We start from the raw sequence: 22498 nt of genomic DNA on the forward strand, positions 1-22498 counted from the left end.
TATATTTTAATGATAAAGCTACAGAAAATTATGGATTGCTCTAGAATTAAAATCCTAAAACGTATTTGCCTTTTCTTTTGTGGGTGTATGTATATTCATATGTATGAATACATACATACTCATTTATATCTATGAGTAAGCACATATATATGTGTATGTGTTTCATATTCCAAGTCCTTTCTAAAATAGAGGAATGAAGAGGAGCACCTGGGTGGCTCAGTCAGTTAAGCATCTAACTCTTGGTTTTGGCTCCAGTCATGTCTCAGGGTCCTGAGGTGGAGCCCTACATCGGGCTCCACGCTCAGCACAGAGTCTGCTTGAGATTCTCTCCTTCTCCCTCTGCCCCTCCCCCAGCTTACGTGCATGCTCTCTCTCTCAAATATTTTTTATTGATTGATTGATTGATTGATTGATTGGAGAGAGACCGAGATAGCGACAGAGAGCACAAGGTGAGGAGGAGAGGGAGAAGCAGGCTCCCAGCTGTGCAGGGAGCCCAAGCTAGAGCTCGATCCCGGGATTATGACCTGAGCCGAAGGCAGACACTTAACCGACTGAGCCACCCAGGTGCCCCAATAAATAAATAAAATCTTTTTTTAAAAAAAGAAAAGAAATGAAGAGAGCTAGTTCTAACCCATCTCTACATAGCCAGATTAGCCTCTTAGTGCTAGAGTGAATGTCTTTTGGGAAACTGAGAACAGATCAGAAAGGTTTAATCATGGGATTAGAACCATGCTGGCTCTCGAATCTTTCAGAGCAGAGAGCAAACTATAGCCTGGAGGCCAAATCTGGCCCAAGAGCTAAAACTGGTTTTTCCACATTTTTAAATGGCCAAAAAAAAAACCCCCAAAAAACAACAGAAATTTTGTGACACATGAGCATTCTATGAAATTCAAATCTCAGTATCCATAAATAAAGTTCTATTAGAACCCAGCCACACTCATTTATTTATTGCCTATGGCTGTTTTCGTGCTACAACAGGATAGCTGAATAGTGGTGACAGAGCCCATGTGGTCTCCAAACCTAAAACACTTACTGCCCGTGCCTTACAAACAAACTCTGCGCATCCCTGACCTAGAGTATATGATCCTAGTGGCTACAGAAGTCAAGAAGCTGGGACCTCTTACTGATGTGCGTGTGTTTACTACATTTATTAACCTGGCTGGGGCTAGCAGCCCACAGGGGGCTAACTTTTCTATTTCCAGAGAGTAGTCTGATCCAGTAAAATCCATTCAACACTCTTTGACCTGACTGCAAGCTTACTTCCTCCTCCTGCACGGTCAAGTATTAGCAGTGCGTTGTACCTATAGGTACCCATAGTCAAGAACCTAGCTCCACAAACAGATTACACGTTCACTGCCAGTATTCAATGTTGTGTATTCCTTTGGGTACCATTTTTAATTCGACATACACAAAAACCAAAGTTTCAAATTCGGGAAAGAATGCAGCTCATCGCTATTAGAGCTGACTAGATAGATGAACAGACTCAAGCTGGTATCACGCCGCAAATGATTTTCAATTCTAAACACCAATCTGGACCTAAAATTAGGGTAATAATGGAGGGGAGCTAGATAAAGACTCAAAAATAAAACTATGAAAGGATCAAAATAATTGTAGTACATAAGCAATACTGACAAAAGGGAAAACAAATTCTTGAGAAAAATTTCTAAGTGTGATTAACCTTTCCAGGCATGAGAATGGTAGGGTGAGGATCCCAACTTATTCTGGCCTAACCAAGTCAGGCTGGTGACCAGCACCAGCGCAAAAGCAGCTGAGCGGCTCAGGGCATAGTCACTTTTAAACACAGCTGCCACATTTCCTTCTAAACCATAGAATTAACTGTTAAAAAGGATGTGGATGGTCTGAATAGCTCTGCTCAGCAGAGCTGTGATCCACAAACCCCCAATTTTAAGTAATCAGTTTTAAAGGACAAGTCAATTAAGGAATTTTATGGACTTTTTTTTTTGCCTCCGTGCAAATTTTAAGCTTGTAATGCCAAATGCATCTTTCATATTTGTATAAACGCACTGCCATGAGCCCTCCACAAAAGGTTTCGTTAAAAATCTGATAAATACCACCATCAGCCCCGAGCAGATCTTCCAAAAAGCCTCATGCACACTTCAGCCGGCCAAAACACTGTCCATGGTATTTGAGGCTTTGCCTAACCGTAATCTTCTGTCTTAACAAAATAAGACCAAACTGCTTTTATTTGTGTATGAAAATATTTCCAACGAGAAGATGGCCCCAAGAAAACAGATCCCAGATGCTCAAAGCTGCCATCCTTCCCACAAACTAAAACCTAGCAGGGAGTATCTATACCTTAAGCAAAGCTCACTGAAGGCTTCCATCAGTTTTGAGTTTTAAGAACTTGGTTGCAAGTGGGTTTCAGATCCACACACAAAGAAATCTACTTTGAGCAAAATGATGGGCCAAATACAGAGTTCACAGAACTTGCTCAAGGCCATGCGAACTCTCCAACAGAGTCACAAGAGGTGAATTCATATTTCTCTATTTCAGTGCTTAAATTTCCATGAGTCAAAGGAAAAGCCACCTATTAGTCAACATAAGAACATAAATTATTGATAAAACTTGCTTGGTTCTTACCTGTAGAATATTTTCCTTCCATCACATTGAAAGGCTGAACCCTCAGATCAAAGGTATTTATCTGAAATGCTCCAGACACTGAAACAGTCTGCTCTTTGTTGCACATATAAGAACTTCCCAGGGGGGCATCCCAGTAGCTCAGATTGTTATTTGCGATGCTGAAAACTTTAAAGAAAACAAACATGTTAGGAGCTTTTGTTTTAAGTAGGCTCTACACCCAACATGGGGCTCGAACTTTCGACCCAGAGATCAAGAGTCGCATGTTCTACCGACTGAGCCAGCAAGGGGCCCCTGTTAGTAACTTCTTATTCTATCAACATAAGAAATGGGACAGTCCTCAGAATTTTTCAGTGAAGTATGGGAGCCTGGGGTACAGGGTCTACCAAAAAAAAGCAATTCTTAGGATCACTAAGTTTCCTATCTTCCTATAGATGTTTCTGTGGTCTAAAAATCAGTCACAGCCTTAACTATTATCCACCCTACTTGAAAATGAGGGAGACTGAAAAGATAAAAACACTATAGTTCTGTTACTGATTTTCAGTTGTGGTCAAGGTATAATTTTCACATAGATTCTTCTGTTCCATTAAATAAAAGGCACTATTTGGTAACAAAACAACTATGGTTTCTATTCCTTCAGTGTAACCTACTCTTTTCCCCAAGGCCAATGCTTTGCTTACCAGAGCCATTAACCAAGTACATGCTGACATTCACTTCCTTCAGATAGAATCGGTTTTCATTTTTCTGTTAGAAAAAGAGCTTCCAGTTAATCAACACATCACACCTGTCTAAAGGTACAGTTAATATCTACAGATGAAAAGCAATCTAATCCTATTACCCAGAAGATAAAACCATGGCTTAGACCTGGACCAACAGAATAAACTGCAGCTAAGGAAAATGTGACAGAATCCTTTTTCCTCTGCATTTTGTTTCCAATTTTTGGACCAATGGTGTAGTCACGTGGTTCTTCAACACTCAACAATTCGTTCCCTCATTTTATTCCTCCTGTCACTTGCTAAGCCCCCACCTCCTCTAGCTTGGATCATGACAGTCTCTTAACTGGGCTCCCTCCCCGCCTTTCAGCCTCTCCAGCTGGGAGCTTTCCTTCGCCGCTATTATCTTTGTGAAGCACGCATCTATCAGCCAGTCATTCTAATTACGTTAGTGCTTAGCATGTACAAGGCAACATATCTAAGTACTCCAGGGAGCTAGCCGAATGAACCAGGCTTGGATCCTGCCCCCACCGTGTCTGCGATCTGCCAGGGAAGAGAAGACAAATACATAAAGAAATAACCATATTGCAAAAAAGACAGCAATAAATTATAAAAATCAAAAAGAGATAGATGACTTCGAAGTAGGGGAGAAGCAGAGCGATACGAGCTTACGGATGCGCCATTTGAACTGGGCCGAATTCAATGAGGAAACAAGCAGAAAAGGGTATTCAGGAAGGCAAGTGCATGAGTAAAGGTAGCCAGAAAATAAGCACCATCACAAGTACGGCAGCATTTGAAAACTTAGTGCCAAGCGATGTTCTTAAAACTTCACATGTGGGGCGCCTGGGTGGCTCAGTTGGTTAAGCGACTGCCTTCGGCTCAGGTCATGATCCCAGGGTCCTGGGATCAAGTCCCGCATCGGGCTCCCGGCTCAGCGGGGAGCCTGCTTCTCCCTCTGACCCTCTCCTCTCTCATGCTGTTTCTCTCTCGCTCACTCTCTAATAAATAAATAAATAAAAAATCTTAAAAAAAAAAACTTCACATGTGAGGGCGCCTGGGTGGCTCAGTCGGTGAGGCATCTGCCTTCGGCTCATGATCCCGGGGTCCTGGGATCGAGCCCTGCATCGGGCTCCCCGCTCAGTGGGGAGTCTGCTTCTCACTCTCCCTCTGCCTGCCTCTCTCTGTCAAATAAATAAATAAAATCTTAAAAAATTTTTTACAGGTGAGGTGTCACTGAATAACCGTAACACTCCATTCTGGGATGGGGTGCTCGAAGTATGGCGATGTTAAGTGATTTTCCCCAAGGCCATATGGTTAGTGGCCAGTGAGGCGGGATCTGAACCCCGGAAGTCTGGCTGCAGAGCCGAGGCGCTGGTTGCTACCGCGCTCTCCTACCTCACAGAACATAGGCTTCATGAGAAGGGAAAGGAGGAGACACAAAGCCGGATATGCAGGTTATGCAGGTTCCGTTGCATGGCGGCGGGGGGGGGGGGGGGGGGGGCAGTGTGGGGGAGAGACTTGAACTACCCTGCCATGGAAGTTAGAGGTTACCTTGTTGGTAAAACAGAACCGCTGAAGCTTTCTGAGGAGGAGCTGTGCTTCCAGAAGATTAAGCGGATGCAGAAGAATACCAAGGGAGGAGAGGAAGGACTAGCTGGGAGGCTGGGAGGTAAGAGGTCATGCAGGCTGGACTCAGGGCAGAGGCCGTAGGGAACAAAAATGGAGGGGACAGATGCAGAGAAATGTCAGGAGGAAGCACAAAGGACTTGGCCACCTCATTACACCTCTCCTCGCCTTAGGCTATGTCTCGCCTTGGCATTCAAGGCTCCCCACGATTTGTCCCACCTACCTTCCCATGCCTGTCTTTCCCTCAACATGCCACGTGCCTCATTCTCCCAGCTGGTCTTGATCGCGTTCCTTTTTCCAGAAATAACGTGTACTTTTCCGCTTACTCCCCTTATCTCCACATGTACAAACCTGACCCATCCCTGAAGGTCCAGCTCAAATGTCATCTCTTCCGTGAAACCCTACTGACTCTCCTACACCCAGAATTAACCACTGCCCCTCTATACTCTCACAGACTTTGTATTTTCTCCTGGCCTATCACTCATCCCACCCGGAATGCACCTTCCAATGGTGCTCTAATTGCCCACAGAATCCAGTTCAAAAGCCCTAGTGTAGTATTCAAGGCCTTCCACAAAAACGGTCATTTGTATATTTTTATCTTTACCACTAAACTGTGGGCTCCTTATTAATAGAGGCCTTCTTCTTTGAATCCCACCATGGCATCCTGTACTCAACAAACTCGAATTCAATAAATTCTCCTTCAAAGTGTCTATCATGACAGGGTTGAAGATGGGCCCCAGTGAAGTCTGGTGATATTACAGGTGTTTCTTGATTTTTCGAAGTGCCTATAGCATGGTTAAAATGTCACTATTTTTTTTTATTTTCTTAAAAAGATCTTATTTATTTGAGATAAAGAGGCAGAGATAAAGAGAGAGAGCACAAGCGGGAAGGACAGTCATGATCTCAGGGTCCTAGGATGGAGCCCCACATCGCGTCCGGCTCCCTGCTCAGTGGGGAGCCTGCTTCTCCTTCTCCCTCTGCCTGCCGCTCCCCCTGCTTGTGCTCTCTGTCAAATAAGTAAATAAAATCTTAAAAAAAAATAGTCTGTTGGGCAAATTAGATATTATAATTATTAAATATTTCCCCGTAAGAGTTAGAAGAAACCATGTTCCTTTTAGGACCCGACCACAGCTAGAAAGATCAAACTCAATCACTCCAAAGGGAAGGAACCTAAAATACTATTTTATTCATTCTTACTGATAGTATAATCCCTATGAGATATCTTTAAAAGAGAATATGTCTGGGGAAGCCTGCTTTACCGCATCGAAGAGGACGAGCCTGACCAGACCTTTTTAATACTAATCCTCTGGTCACATGTGTACTGTAACAGAGGAATGATTTCAAAGCTGGTAAAGGGAAGATTTTTATAAACCTCTCTAAGATATAATTGCCTGATATAATCCTCAATTACTCTGCATATATTCCATAGAGAAAAAGGACTTTAGACTAAAGATACCAAGTTTGGACTTGAAACAAACACCACACATCTAATTTTTTTAATATATCAGATGTTGACAGTATTTCCCCATCCCTAGATATTGTAATCTTATTTAGAAGCAGAACTGGTTTTTAATCTACCTATACAATAACCCTTAGTTTGAGAACTGCCGGCGGCTTAAATTTTCCCTCATTGATGGCTGTCCCCTCTTTCCCATTCCCATTTGCCAGAACACATACACACACACACACCCCAAAAATTATGAGGGTAATAACTGCTTCTGAGAAGGTAGAAATGAAAGTCCTCGGTGATGAATTTATGCTAGCAAGAAGCAGAGCACATATGCTTAACCTGGAATCTTCTCTTTAGGGTTCAGCCCTTCATACAAGCATGAACAACAAAAATCCGAATGCTACCATTATACGCTATCTTGATTTAATGACTTTATGCATGTTAAGTACTTACACAGAGTCTTGTAGATGGCAAGTACTCGATAAATGTTAGCTATTATTGTTACTGATACTATGACAAACAGTATAGCCTCCCCCAAACCTAAAATATTAGAGTAAACAAACATGAGTTTTCCAACCAATAATAGAGAAACATATTATGGAAATTACTTTTTATCTTTTGCAATATATAATATATAAATATATATACTTTTATTATTAAATATTTCTGTATCGGGTAGATTAGAGAGGTTTTTGTTTTTGTTTTTTTGAAGTGGGTTAATTCTTGCCCCTACCGTGAAGTCTATATAATGGGCGAATAGTCGCTTTTGGTGAACATGAATATTAAGAATCCAGCCCACAGACCACTGAGGTGACTATGAGGGATTAAGAGGGGTCGATGGACTACACTTTATAACTCAGTAGTGCTGAAATGGAAAACAGAGCTAAATCCACCCCCCTACACACACACATAACTATTTAGACTTTCAGATGTGTTTCTAAGAAAACAAACTTAATCTTAGAGAAATCTGTTACTCACCACAGCGAAGACAAAGTCAAGATACTTGATGTTGCTGCAGTTCAGCCTAAGCAGGGCAGTCTGAGGCTGACAGCTCCCGGTGAAGTCAGTCGTATTGGGGTTGATGTTAATAACCGAAACAACCTGTAGGGGAAGAAGAGAGAGAAAGGTACAGCTTAACCATACGCATCCACAGCAAAAACCTTATACTCTAATGAGCAACTTCAGTGGAGAACAAAAAATCCTTTTGTCTGCATACTTAAGGTTATGGTGTCTTACTTTCAAACAAAGTTGGCCCAGGCCCTCAAGCTATGACTCAGACAACTTAAAAAAAAGAAAGAAAAAGAAAAGAAAAACAAAAGGGAAGCTTCCTCTGTAATGAGCCAAATGAAAAGACACATTTTGGGCACCTGGGTGGCTCAGTCGTGAAGCGTCTGCCTTCAGCTCAGGTCATGATCCCAGGGTCCTGGGATCGAGCCCTACATCGGGCTCCCTGCTCCGTGGGGAGCCTGCTTCTCCCTCTCCCACTCCCCCTGCTTGTGTTCCTGCTCTCGCTGTGTCTCTCTCTGTGTCAAATAAATAAATAAAATTTTTTTAAAAAAAAAGAAAAGACACATTTTATGGAGCACAAGAGCCATCTGTCTGGCTTATTGAAGTCGCAAGACTCTGGAAGTGGGATCTGCCCGTCAGCACGCCCCCTGGAGGCTCAGTGGAACACTGCAACCACAAGTGCCACCCCGGACTGGAGCCCTGAGCGCATTGGAGTCATTGCGGGGAAACAGCGGCACTTTGCCAAACATCAACCTACACTGCACTTCAGATACAAATGTGAAGGAGTTATATTTTAAACGGACTGAAATAAAAATCACCTGTGTGTACTCTGATCTACTGATGGTAAAGAGAATCTAAACCCCAGGGCGCCTGGGTGGCTCAGTGGTTAAGCGTCTGCCTTCGGCTCAGGTCATGATCCCAGGGTCCTGGGATTGAGTCCCGCATCGGGCTCCCTGCTGGGCAGGAGGCCTGCTTCTCCCTCTCTCACTCCCTCTGCTTGTGTTACTGCTCTTGCTATCTCTCTGTCAAGTAAATAAAAATAAAATTAAAAAAAAAAAAAGAATCTAAACCCCAAAGAGTCCCTGAAACGGCTAGGTTTCCTGATGGCCAAGACAACCCCTTGACAGGGACATTAACTCTTCCTGGTTACAGTAACTCCAAATTTATCAGACCTCAACAAGTCAACATCAAATCTCCATTTAAAAGGGGCACCCGGGTGGCCACTCGGTCGGTGAAACGTCTGGTCTGCCTTCTCCCTTCGGCTCAGGTCATGATCATGATCCCGGGGGTGCCGGGATCGAGCTCCATGTCAGCTCCCTGCTCAGCGGGGAGCCTGCTTCTCCCTCTGCCTCTTCCCCTGCTCGTGCTCTTTCTCTCTCTCAAATAAATATTTAAAAATCTTTAAAACAGGGCCGCCTGGGTGGCTCAGTGGTTAAGCGTCTGCCTTCGGCTCAGGTCATGGTCCCAGGGTCCTGGGATTGAGCCCCGCATCGGGCTCCCTGCTCTGCGGGGAGCCTGCTTCTCCCTCTCCCACTCCCCCTGCTTGTGTTCCCTCTCTCGCTGTCAAATAAATAAATAAAATCTTCAAAAAAAAAATCTTTAAACCAGAACCAGGCTAGCAACACTACTCTTGGGCCAGAGGTAGGATACACCATATTTGAAAGGAGATACGAGAAGAACGTATCAATAAAAACAGAGAACTATACCTTATCGTGAGTGAAATTCAGCTGCAGCCCCATGGTAGCCAGAAGACAAGTACCATTGCTATTATTAACCGAGTAGGATCCCACCTCTGGTTTTTCCTTTGGAGTGGGTGTTGTAGTAGGTGATGGTGCAGTGGTGGGGATGATGGGCACCACAGTGGTTAAAGTTTTATCTTTTTCACACAGAAACTCTAAAGAAACAAAGGACAAAATAAATTCAAGTGGCCTTTTTCTTAATTCATAAGGCCAGGAAAGAACAAAATATTTCTCACAATAGAAGTCCAAAGGGTTATATTAGGGGAATCAGGCAGAGGTTCCCAAACTGCTGCTTCGGATGCCGACAATCTCTAAGAGTTATGACACACCAGACACATACAAACGCTTTATCTACTTCATACTTTATCTACCACACACTCATCTTTTTAGACCCCAAAGTCCCTTTATTCCCAAAGAATGTCACCTGCCTCTGATGTGAAAATGAGAGATTTAAGTTTGAAAACATTTCACTCCTGCCCTCTTCTTTCCCACATACAACCACTAGAAGGAAGGACAGTGTTAACCAGGAAAACGTTCAGAAATCATTAAAGGGTTTAAATACAAATGAACCTTTTATTTGTATCATTATTTGTATCACCCCTTTGACAAATCAGAGGCATTTCAACCTCTTCTTAGGAAGTGCTGGTAGGTTTTCAGAGCTGGTGAATGAGAAATTATGACATTTCCATAAAGTCATATATAAGTTACAAAAGCAGTTTATAAAATTCAAGATTCGAACACAAAAATCTCATTCCTAAGCTAAAGAGCTGATGATCAAGCTATTTGAGGATTTGTTCAAACAAAGATTAGGTTTGATCAGCTGAAAACACTATAGGTCGGGCATTTGTAAAAAGCCATCTGTACAACGTGTACATCATCAACTTGAAATTGCAAGTTCCACAAGAACAAGAATTGTGGTTATTTACAAAAACTTTATAGTCCAGTGTAAGCTACGAACAAGGCTTAGTATAGAAATGCTTCCAGATAACAACGTCAATGAAAGCCAGCTGGCATACTCTAATCTTAAATTAGGATCCAAGTATGTATACTTGAGGAACTCACCTTTTGTGCTCACTGTGCCATTCTGGACAAAAGCCTGTACATGAACATCCCAATAGGACTGGACGACACCATTCTTCTCTAAAGTTGATAAACTATTGCATCTGAAGATGTTGTTCAAGGGAATTCTGAATCCCACAGCGTCACGGACGGTCAAAATTCCTATAAAACAAGATTAACACTAGCTGTTCCCAAGAAGGTAGTTCTCAAAGTGATCACATAAATTTATCTATAGACTTTCTTCTCCTTCTGCCTGCCTGCCTCACCCCATCCTCAGGTGACAGAGGACATGGCACGTTCAAGAAATGACAAATTCACTGGGGCTGAAACACAGGGAGTAAGAGGAAAGACATGATGGGGGTTAGGAGGGAAAGACGAGTCGCAAGTGGCCACGCGTTGATGCAAACTGGAGGAGGGCAGGTTAGGTTTTATTCTGTTAGCAGTGGAAGGTTAGCTTCAGTTTTTAAAGCTGGAAATAAATAACACACACATAGTTTATTCTAAGGGAGATGGCAAAATTGTAGGGGCTAGGCAGGGGAAAAAACTTTTAAGGGAAGTCATTTAAGAGGGAAAGCAGTTAGAAGGCTATTGTTCTGGCTGAGGTAAAAGGTGAGGAGGTTGCCTAAATTAAGATGGTGAGAGGCAGTCGAAAGAGAGCAAAGAGACCAAACTGAAAACACAGCTAAGGTACGATCAACAGGGCTTTGTAACCAAAGAAGGAAGAAAGATGGATTCATCAAGGACTTTAGAGTAAATCCTTATTTTTGTGCTACTATCCCAAAGTATAAAATGAGCCTTTGGAACCTCTTCCTGGATAACATTTCAAGACTATTCCATTTTAGGAAATCTTCAGAATGTGAAAGGAGTAAGTTACAGTCAGTCTGTATGGAGTTTTTATTATAATGCCTACGGTGAAACCTCAAAAAGACTATGATCACAATTATCCACCCAAATGGCTTAGTTTCTTTTGGAGAAGCAGCAAGGAAGGAAGGGATACAAGGTCCTTAATAGGGGCTGCCTTCGGAGTCTCTCCATCATGTAGCAAGGCAGCCAATTAATGCTGTCTTGGCACCCCCTAATGGCCAAAGGAAAAAAAAAAAATTTAAGCCAAGAACCAGAACATTTTTCCCCAAAACGGTTTCTCACTGTTGACATAAGTGAATAGGTATTTGAACTGTCTTATACAGAGAGACCTCAAAAACAATCTATAGACATACTGGAGCTCTACTATGAAATGATAATTTTTTAAACTATATTATTTATGAATGTGTACAGATTAGCCAAATATAAACACACCGATAGGAAGGCTCCACCCCAAATTCCTAAGAGTGGCTGCCTCTTGCGTGGCAGAAAGGGAAGCTCTGGGGAGTGAGTACAGAGGAAACCTCAAATGTATCTGTAAGGTTTTATTTATTTTTTTTAAAGATTCTATTTATTTATTTGACAGAGAGAGACAGCGAGAGAGGGAACACAAGCAGGGGGAGTGGGAGAGGGAGAAGCAGGCTTCCCGCTGAGCAGGGAGCCCGATGCGGGGCTCGATCCCAGGATCCCGGGATCATGACCTGAGCCGAAGACAGATGCTTAACGACTGAGCCACCCAGGCGCCCCTATTTCTTTAAATAAATAAAAAGATGAGGCAAATATGAAAAAAAAAATGGCATTTATAAATCCCGGGTAACGAATACATGTAGGTCTATTATATTATTCTCTGGACTTTTCTGTATTTTAATCATGCAAAAAAACTTTTAAAAGAAAATAGCAGCTTTCAAAGTTACTTCGATTAGCAGATGCCTAAAAATAAAACACTAAATTATTTCAAAAACAACAGTCCATTTAAAGAAGCCATTTTAAATTCCCAATAGTTTCAAATATCTTCTTACATAGACGCTAGTAATAAAAAAAACTGCATCGGCCCCTCGTTTAAAATAAAAAGGAGGAGAGTGAGATGTTAATGTTAGAGTCCATAGCTTTTCCATTCAGATCTGTCAGATTTGTCCTTTTATCCGCCACCCCCTTGGTCCAGGCACGCGCTGCATCATCCCTTGGTTACTCTAACAGCCTCTTAAAGCTGCCATATCTCTGCCTGCAGTCTCCTCACTTCCCAATTAATCCCGCAGAACATTCTTTATTAACTACTGTCTCTGCTTTTGTTATGTTATTCTCCTGCTTAAAAACCTAAAATGGTTCCCCAGTGTCTACCCCATCAAGCTAAATGCCTTTCCTTGGCTTCCAAGGCCCCCTATCATTTAGACCCGCTGCACCCAGTGCACTTGATTTTCCTTCTGCTACACACACGGCCTCTATTTTCATCAGGCAGCTCTCCAGCTTCCGCTGCACATACTATGCTTCCCCCTGCTGGAAATCCTCTGCTCAAGCTCTCCGCCTGACTCAAGCTCCATTAGCCACTCCACTATTCAGCTCAGGTCCCTCCCGACACCAAGATTTCTCACTCCTCCAACGCCCGCTGACCTCTCCTTTCTCTCTGCTCCCAAGCAGACCACTGGTGAGGACACACTCAGACCGGCACTCGCAGAGGGGCTCGGGAAGTATATGCCATCCGCAACGTTTACTCTGTACCCTGAGAGAGAGGGTCGACAGGCGTCCCCCCACAAACAAAACCCCGGAACAACAACAACAAATCACACTGATCTCAAGCGCTTTCTACTTTTGCCATCTAACTTGGAAAAACAATTTTGCTTTGTCTCCCCAACTTGTTCTAGAACTCCTTGAAGGTGAGGGGCAAATCGTAGACTAGTTCTAAAGGACAATGCAGGGCACAAAGCTAAATATATCAAGTAAACCAGTAACAGTCTCGCTTCGGTCATCCTCTCAAACGAAGAGATTAGGAAAGAGAAAACTAGGATTGATTTCCAAGTCTCCATCCGTGTTACCTCCCAAGTTTTGCATGAGCTAATTCATCTCTGGGTCCCGAAAATAGGATCTTTTGATATCCATACCTCCAAATTAGTCATTCATCCCCAGGGCTTGCAACTGAAGCCCATCTGCCTGTGTTTCTGGGGTCAGAAAGAAATACTATCTGTGAAAAATGCTAAGCTACTTATAGACACCATGTTAACCCGAACCTCAATAGAAGGGAAAGAAAGGAGAATTATAGCCCTGACAAAATTGAAATCTCCACTGTCCATGCCTTCAAAATATTTAGTACAAAAAAAAAAAAAATCTAGTATGCATTTCGGTTCTAAGAGTGACAAGAACGCCTTATTGCCAATGCTTTTCCAAGTTCGTTTTGACCTGAAATTGTCTCAAAATAGCAACAAATGTTGACTTCAGTCATTTTGCCTTTAATTAATCATTTACTTTCCAGTCCAAATCCTATCTAAATGGTAAAAAGATCTGAAGATGAAGCATTTCTGCCCATCTCAGGTTACTGAACTTGTGCAGATTTAAAATAGCTATCGGTAAAGGATTTTCTCATTCATTCAGCATTTGCTGACTACCCACTATTGAATGAAATAAAAAATAATAGTGAAGGCATGAACTCTGTAAGCTTAACAGACTTGAGTTCAAACACCAGCTCACCCACTGACGAGCTGTGTGACCTCCGGGGAAGTCATTTATTTCATCAAGCCTCATTCCCTTTACCTATAAAGCTGGGATATCTACTTCCCAGGCTTGCTGTTATGGACTGAGGTGCAGCTAGTCACACACTTAGGGTACTCCGTGGTACAAAGTAAAACACTCAAACAATGACTGCAAATATCATCACCGTGTCGAACACTGCCATACGTGGGGTGGCGGGGATACAAAGACATGAACTTTCTGTTCTAGTTAGGAAGACAGACATGCATGCAGATGATTTCTTACATTATTTACATTTATATTATTAATATAAAGCAAGAGAGGGGTGCCTGGGTGGTGCAGTTGGTTAAGAGTCCCATTCCTGGTTTCAGCTCACGTCGTGATCTCAGGGTCATGAGATCGAGCCCCGCGTGGGAGCGGGGAGTCCACTTGGGTTTCTCTCTCTCTCCCTCTGCCCCTCCCCCCTGCGTGCATGCGAGCGCGCTCTCTCTCTCTCTCTTTCAAATAAATAAATAAAATCTTTAAAAAAAAAAAGAGCAAGAGAACATAACAGAAATCTAATTTGTAAGCTTACCTTTATCTTTAGCATCAGGAAATGTCGTATTATCGCTAATGTTGTAGGAAAACGAGATGCCGTCAATTGAGTAAGTAGACTCCTCCTTCGTAAAATTCACAGTCCAGGAAAAACCAGATCCAAACTGCACTGCTATTTTGGCATTGTTCTGGACATCCCCACAAATGCTTCCATTATATGTTGCAGTGCTAAAGTTTGAAATGGTTACAGTTTTCTAAAAGAAAAAGAAGTTCGGGGGTAAGGAGCTAACAGGCAGTAATGAGCACCAAGCATTTGCAGAGGATGTGCCAATTCAGTCTCTGTCACCCCCCCTCCCCCATGGCCAGGTTGCCCTTGGCCTGGCCCGTTGTGTAAACCAGTCTCAGATTCTTCACCTACATACCAGTCCTCTGGACAAATTCATGTATGTCGAAAAGGAAAAGGAAAATGGGCCTGAACTTCTATTCTTGATTTAAAAAAAAAAAAAATCAGGTTATAAGGAGGCAGGACCTTAACTAAAAGAAAATAAGAAGGCAAAAGGATTGAGAGAATACCCCCCCCCAAGGAGATTTTAACAGCAAACTATTAAAAATGGGAAAGCTTTGATGTGTACATGTTAAAGCATTACAGATGTAGTCAGACCTAAACGCCACAGTCTTCGGATCGTTTGCCCTTAATCAACTGCAAGAAGAACTCCAAAGAACCCATGAAATAAAATATTCCTTCCAACACTAAACAGAATACCTTCAAGTATGTATGTTTTTGGAAACCCACAGAATTTAAGTGTTAAGTCAGTTAACATATGAAATCTTATTTACATAAATGTATACAAAGGATAAAGGGTAGAACTGAGTTCCTACTGTAAAACTCAAGGAAAAAGAAAAGCACTTACGTAAGTTTTGTTTGTGGTCTCATATTGTATTGTGAAATTCATCTGCCATTTTGCATAAAGGCAAGTGGCTTTTTCTGAGTCTGTCACATTAAGTTCCAAGGCGTAAGATGAGACCGCTCCTAGATTAGAAAGAGTAAGACTGTAAAACTGTACCACGAAAACGTATCTGAAATAAAAAGCTCTACCCACCACTGAAATTCAACCAGCTCTAAAATGCAACAAAATACTTTGAAAATATATGGTATCTTGGTGATGGTTTTTCTTTGTATTTTTAGCGGAATCCTATTGATAAAGTTAGCATCACCCCTTCCAGAAGGAATGGGTTACTTGACCTAGGATGCTTAGGTAAGGGCACAGATCGGTGACATTTACCTTTTGCCTCCTAATAGCCATATCCACATTCATCTGTGCCTTGCTAGTTTTGCGTGTCAGGACTTTTGTTTTTAAGGTAAATGAGCTTACGGGAAGCTTGGGAGGGGTGTTAAACGGTCTCTCTCATTTGCAATGAAGTAATGTAAGTCAGAGAAAGACAAATACCATATGATCTCACTCATATGTGGAATTTAAGAAACAAAACAGATGAACATAGGGGAAGGGAAGGAAAAATAAAATAAGATGAAATCAGAGAGGGAGACAAACCATAAGAGACTCTTCACTGTAGGAAACAAACTGAGGGTTGCTGGAGGGGAGGGGGGTGGGGGGATAGAGTAACTGGGTGATGGGCATGAAAGAGGGCACATGATGGAATGAGCACTGGGTGTGATATGCAACTGATGAATCACTAAATTCTACCCCTGAAACTAATAATACACACTATATGTTAATTAATTGATTTTAAATAAAAAAACAAAAACAACAACAAAAAACCCTGTCTCCTTCAAACCAGCTGGTGGAACTTTCTCTGTCCAAATAATGGTAGATCGGATGTTCTATGGTCTTGTTGCTTTCAATCCTGTCACAAGCTATGTGACCCATGACACACGGATGTCTTGGCAAACTATTTTATTCTGATATTAAAGTGTGGGAGAGCTCTTTGTAAGCATGTGTACCATGTGACCAAAAGAACAGAGTTTCAAAGGTTGTTAGGTCTAAAAGCAAAAAGTTAATTTTTTATAAATGTAACATTCATCACTTTGGTTTCTTTTAAAATCCAATCGATTAGGAAGGCTGATGAATCTTCTGACATGGACTCAAAGTCACTTCCTACGTTCTGAACCTGCTACCTCTTTAGGCAGAGAAACCTTACAGGGACAGAAAAGCCTTGGGACTTTTGAGCTAACTTGGCTCTGATCTACACAGGGACATCACCTTTTAAACTGAAGAGTCCAAGGACTCAAAATACTATGTGCCAGCAAACACACCAGCAGTATAAATGCCTGACAACCATTTAAGGGTTTTCTTCACTGTCTCACACATTACCCAAGGGGTGAGCTGTTTCCTGTTAAGACAGATGCGTTTCTTTTAATGATACCTGAGCAACCCAGCGTCATCTACAAGCAGGGACATGCTATAGGCTGTGCAGCATGAAGTCCTAAGAGGAATACCAAGAAGGCGTGCCTCAGCAACAGCTTTCAAGCTGTGCACAGAAGCCGATCGTCGTGATGCTACAGAGACCAGGGGCCTCACAAGCCTGAAGGTTCTGCTAAAGCTTGTGGTTACTGAGTACCTAAATGTACTGGTTAAGGCCTGAAAAGACCTCGTGAGGCCTAAGTAGATTTCACAGCTGTCCTTTTCTAAGTACAATAAATATGGAATGGAGGAGCTTGCCATCCCTGACCCAAGGCTACCTACCCTGTAGTGGTGCCGGGAACTCTGTCTCCTAATGTTTCCAATCGACTGGAGGCCTGCTTTTCATACACTGTCTCTCTGGTCTCATTTAAAGTCCCTAGCTTTAACATAACTTCCTTGTATTCAAGAGCTTCAAAACGGCTGGAAATCACCAAGAAAAGCCTCACACTGGTTAATCACTTACTTCCCAAAGATACTGAAGTAACAGAAAAAAAATGGCAGAAGATGGTAACAGCCCTGACGTGCCCACGTGGGAGACCTCAAGCGTCAGGAAGCGGAAGGCACAAGTTGTGGTTCAAATTTACCAGTACAGCCAATTCAAGGCAGTTTAGCTGCCGACCTGAAAAGGAGAACTGAGAAATGCCCTGAGGGCTCCGGCCCTTTCTGTTCTGGTGCCTTCGCCACCTTTCTCCCAGGGAGAGCTATTCTTTTCGCAGAGCTTCCCCGCTTCCTTCCTCTCGACCTCTCCCAACTGCACCGGAAACCACTTTCACTCCATCGCTATCAACCTCACACTCAACTATTCTAAAACGAAAATTCACTCTAAACTGGTCCCCTTCTCGGCCTCTCTAGCTCTCAAGGAGAGGTGGGACCCAGGACAGTCACTCAGGCTCACAAGTTTGGGAATCAGCTTCTACTTCATTCCCTTTGCGAAGTCCTACTGGGTTTCTTTTTTTCCCCCTTCAAATCTCTCTTAAATCCAATCTTGGCCTTTTATTTCTATTCCCAATCCACCGTCCCACCCCTCAATTACTACAGACGCCTCCTAGCTGTCCCTCAGAAATGCTCCCTGTTTAACGGTCCTTAAATACCTCTTCCTCTCTGGACCTAGCTCCAAAACTCCCATATTAAATTTAAGTTCCTCCACCTGACTTTCAAAGTAATCCTTAATCTCATCCCACCTTCTTCCTTCAGCTTCTCTCAAACCATTTTCCCAGAGCACACCCTTTAATCCGGTTAAACTTGTTCCACTGGACCCAAATGCCATGCTCTATACTCAATTTCTACCCCTAGGCTTCACCTGTCCCTACCAATTGAAATTCACGGTTTTTCCACTGACCTCAGTGTTCACCTTGGGAAGGATCTCCCTCTCTGTTTGGCTGCTGCCCCCAAATCTGAACCACCACCCCCACCCCCACCCCCCCACACCCGCCCCGCCGACTCTGCCTCTTCCTAATAATTTCTGGCCCCTCACCACCCACTGTAAAAGCTGAAAACGTCAGACACCTGCTGTCCCGGCCTCCCTGGCAGCAGGGATGGGCACCTGTGCTCGGCTCCGCTGGACACAGGCATCCACCCCAGATCTCAGATGGGAGGGCAGCGGAATGGAGCGGCGCACGGAAGCTGCTACAGCAGGCAGGGTCAAGGTCCCAGCAACAAGGCCGGCCACGCTGGTGGCAGTGGCCCAGAGCGGGCGGACAGCAGCGTCACGCTTGGCGCTGTTAGTGCGGCTCAGGGGCGTGATTTGGGAAACTCAGCCAGGCTTCGAGATACACAGCCAGGAGCTCTGGTAATTCTGAGTTACCGGATACACATTTTTTCATAAACATACAGAAGAGTGCACACTGTAACACACGAAAGGGAAAAGCGCACGTAACGTGAAGCAGACAGCTGAGTCCACCTGCGTCAAGAAACAGAACATTCCAAGTGCCCCTGAAGCCCCACTGTTCCCCCTTCCAGGTACCTTTTTCCCCTCCCAAGGGCAACCCCTATCCTGACTTCTAACTATACAGATTAATTTTGCCTGATTTTCAACTTGATGCTTACAATCGATCAGATTTTATTTCTGGTGCTTACAATTAAGAACCTGGACTGGGGGGCACCTGGGTGGCTCAGTTGGTTGGGCATCTGCCTTCAGCTTGGGTCATGATCCCAGGGTCCTGGGATCAAGCCCCACGTCGGGCTCCCTGCTCAGTGGAGAGCCTACTTCTCCCTCTCCCTCTGCCTGCCACTCTGCCTACTTATGCTCTCTCTCTGTCAAGTAAACAAATAAAATCATTAAAAAAAAAAAAGAACCTGGACTGATAAGCTACCCATTTCTCAACAGCCAAGTATCTCTACCAAGGTCTCCTTAACTGTAAAAGCCTCGAGGAGCTGTCATACATGGCCCATACCCCTACCTTTCTGTATATTTTATACTATCCTGAATTATTCAGTTATTTTATGCGTGTAAATCCTGACTCCTATATTGTCACAAGCTCTAAGACAGCAGTTTTCAACTGTTAACTTCACAACAAACTGATGTGTCATGGTAAATTATAGTATACAGCAGGTAATTTGTTAACTAATAAAAAAAGGACCTGAGTCTGTGAATGAATGATATATATGTATTCAAGATTCCCCGTTGATAATGTCTCTGCCACTCATTTGAATTCCAATATTCTCCCTTACCAACAGATGATCTAATCTATGCTGCAGCCCCTAGGAGTGTGCCTCTTATATGAACGTCATCCATCACGGGTGCCATGGTTGGGGAGATCATGTCTATTACTTTCCCTCCATCTCCTATCATTCCTAATAGTGTGGAATACATATTAGTTTCTCAATAACTCCTGATTGATCATATCAAGGTAAAAATACCCTGCAATAAGGACCTGAAATATAGTTTAATTACAAAAAGGCCAGTGTTTTATCTCTTCCAAATCATGAACCTAACCTATCTGGCTTCTAGATAATCCCTCAATCCCCAAGTCAGTTTTTGCCTCAATGAATTTTGACATGAATTTCAAGCTAGGAATAATGTATTTTCCATAAGGCAAGTTGACAGCTGAAACATTTACACTTTGCTAAAAAAGTCCCCGGCAAACCATTTCCATCCTTATTGCTGTATTTGATTTTAGCATAGCTAAACCATTTTTGTTTGAAAGTCTTTATGACATTAAAAAAAAAAACCCACAGCTGTGTCAACTATACTCAAATTTAAAAAAATCATTAAATTTAGTTAAATAATGTTTTTCAAGAGAAACCCCACACAGCTGAATATATCCTAGAGTGTGTAATTATAGAGCTGAGAGTTTATTCTCCAAAGAAAAAGGCATGCCTCAAAATCAACTTTTTCAAATTTAAATATCCTCTCAATCTTATTTCCAAAAAGTTCATTTACAGGTTCTTTTAGAACTCACAGCTTATTTCGCCAAGCATGACATGCCGCAAAAAGTGGCTAGGTTTTTACAAGTCTATCTGACCCGAAGCGTAGTAGAAAAAATACACATTTGCAGGGGCGCCCGGGTGGCTCAGTCGTTAAGCGTCTGCCTTCGGCTCAGGTCATGATCCCAGGGTCCTGGGATCGAGCCCCGCATCGGGCTCCCTGCTCGGGCCTGCTTCTCCCTCTCCCACTTCCCCTGCTTCTGTTCCCTCTCTCTCTCTGTCAAATAAATAAATAAAATCTTTAAATATATATAGATATACATTTGCAAACAAAAGGGGATGGGGGAGGAACATAATAGCAGTGGTAAAACAAAAACAATGATCTAAGAGGCAATATAATGAGGCGATTAAGAGCCCCATCCCTGGCACTGAAAAGCTAGAATTCAAATCAAGTCAGTCCAATTTACTGGCTGTGAGACTCTAGGCAAGTTATCCTCGCTAAGAATTGCAGTACTTCTCCAACAGGTTCTTCGAAAGCCTGCAAGCTCTTCAGAGCTAAGAGAAATTTGCCAAGCAAGTTGGATATTCCAGCTTACAAGTTTCCCTTCTAGTAACTAGAGCACCTAAAGGAATCCTTCCCAAACTGTAATTCTATGTTTACTTTCATCATATTAAGTTATGAACTCCTGAACTCAAACTCATCAGTTCAGAATGATGCTGGGCAAAGGGTCTTAAAACAACAACAACAACAACACGACATGGGCATACAGTACCTATTTATTCTTTCTTTGCTGTTCATAGGTTTAATAAATCAGATTAACTGCTCCTCATTTATTAAGTCCTCATTTATGCTTCCTAATATAGGTACAACCACCCAGTCAGTTGCTGATGCTCTCAATTTCTGGTAAATCTCTTTTAAAAAGAAAAGTAATAAAATGATTTTAAGCTACAAAATAATTTAACATCAGGCAATGGGTAAGGAAGTGAGCTTCAACACTATTCAACTAATGGAAAACGCTTATTGCTGAGTGAGTGGTGTTTGGCAGACCTCCAGAATTCTTTTGCAATGCACAGCAAGATAACAACGAGCACTCATAAAGTACACTTTTGGATCTGAGGCGATCTCTGATCACTTTAATACGAAATTATGATCAGAATGCTTTTGTCACTACAGGAGGAAGAGCAGACTTCCTGCACCAAGGATCACTTAAGTCAGTGACAGTGCTATGAAATCATTGTCAATCGCAAATTCCACTCAAGGATATGGAAGAAAGCCGCACTCCTGGGAAATATTTTAATATCTATAATCCTATCAGATGTGATAACCAATGACTAATGGACAAATAATAAGCCTGTCCTTTCAACTATCTCTACTATAGCTAAAAATAATTTTAGCAGAACCTTGAAATCAAAGTTATCAGCTTAACAAATGTGGTTAAGGTTACAGAGAGATCTCCTGCTTACTTTCTCTCTTTCAGATCACCTCCAAAGGGAGGGAGATTGGTTCTCTGTGAAAACCTTATTCTCCTTCCCACCGAGGCCTTCCTAGTTCTCCATGTTAACCCTGCCTACCATGGAGGTGTATCTGAAGGGGTAGCATTATGATATGGGATCATACATCAGTAAAATGGTTTATAATTATCTGCGCTGCTTAGCACTGATCTTGAAGTTCTCAATACAAAGACACAAAAACCACCTCTTGCGAAACATAATTTAAGGTTCACGGAAGAAAAAGGAGACCAAGTTGGTCTAATTTACAGTCATATCCCCAGTGCCCACCAATGAATACCCTCAACAAAAATCTCAGGGTTAACCATGTACCAGGTGCTGTGCTAAGTAGGCAATGAGAAATAACAGTGCCTAAGATAGTCTTGGCTCTCAGAGACTAATGCCTTAGGGGAGATCTGACTGGCAATGGGATTTTTTTTTAAGATTTTATTTATTTGACAGAGAGAGACACAGCGAGAGAGGGAACACAAGCAGGGGGAGTGGGAGAGGGAGAGGCAGGCTTCCTGGCTGAGCAGGGAGCCCGATGCGGGGCTCAATCCCAGGACCCTGGGATCATGACCTGAGCCAAAGGCAGATGCTTAACAACTGAGTTACCCAGGCGCCCCTGGCAATGGGATTTTTAAAAAGAGTGGAAAATAGGCTAGCCTAATAAGCTAAGAGTTTGGGAACGACAAGATTTACCCCTATTCCTCCAGATGGTCACCTGGCTGGCCTCCCTGCAACACTCAGGTCTCCGCTCACCGGGTAATCGATAGATAACCATTTGTGGGAGGGGTCCTCCTACCAGTGAAGCACACTCAGGATATTTATATGAGGTTTCTCCAACCCAGAAAAGCACCAAGAAGTCAAACTAGTTGTAAAAATCAATAACCACAGAAGAATTCTGAAATCTATGATGTCACAAAGAAAAACACTTAGGCAACGATGCTAGGAAAT

General features: G+C 42.7%; 1 protein-coding gene across 3 annotated transcripts in view; it reads right to left on the reverse strand.

Moving 5' to 3' along the window:
- LAMP2 (lysosomal associated membrane protein 2) overlaps positions 1–22498 on the reverse strand; it is a 43364-nt gene that overhangs the window by 17439 nt on the left and 3427 nt on the right. For all 3 annotated transcript variants that reach the window (XM_064574526.1, XM_045881936.3, XM_045881932.3), the window contains exons 2-8: positions 15179–15297; positions 14308–14521; positions 10197–10355; positions 9102–9289; positions 7366–7488; positions 3279–3342; positions 2602–2766 (exon numbers count right to left, since the gene is read on the reverse strand). In XM_064574526.1, the coding sequence (XP_064430596.1) occupies positions 2602–2766; positions 3279–3342; positions 7366–7488; positions 9102–9289; positions 10197–10355; positions 14308–14521; positions 15179–15297 (1032 nt within the window). The remainder of the gene's footprint in view (positions 1–2601; positions 2767–3278; positions 3343–7365; positions 7489–9101; positions 9290–10196; positions 10356–14307; positions 14522–15178; positions 15298–22498) is intronic.

Source organism: Mirounga angustirostris, unplaced genomic scaffold (assembly GCF_029215605.1).
Source record: "Mirounga angustirostris isolate CCGP_5_RB_7025 unplaced genomic scaffold, mMirAng1.0.hap1 SCAF_11, whole genome shotgun sequence".
Classification (NCBI taxonomy): domain Eukaryota; kingdom Metazoa; phylum Chordata; class Mammalia; order Carnivora; family Phocidae; genus Mirounga; species Mirounga angustirostris.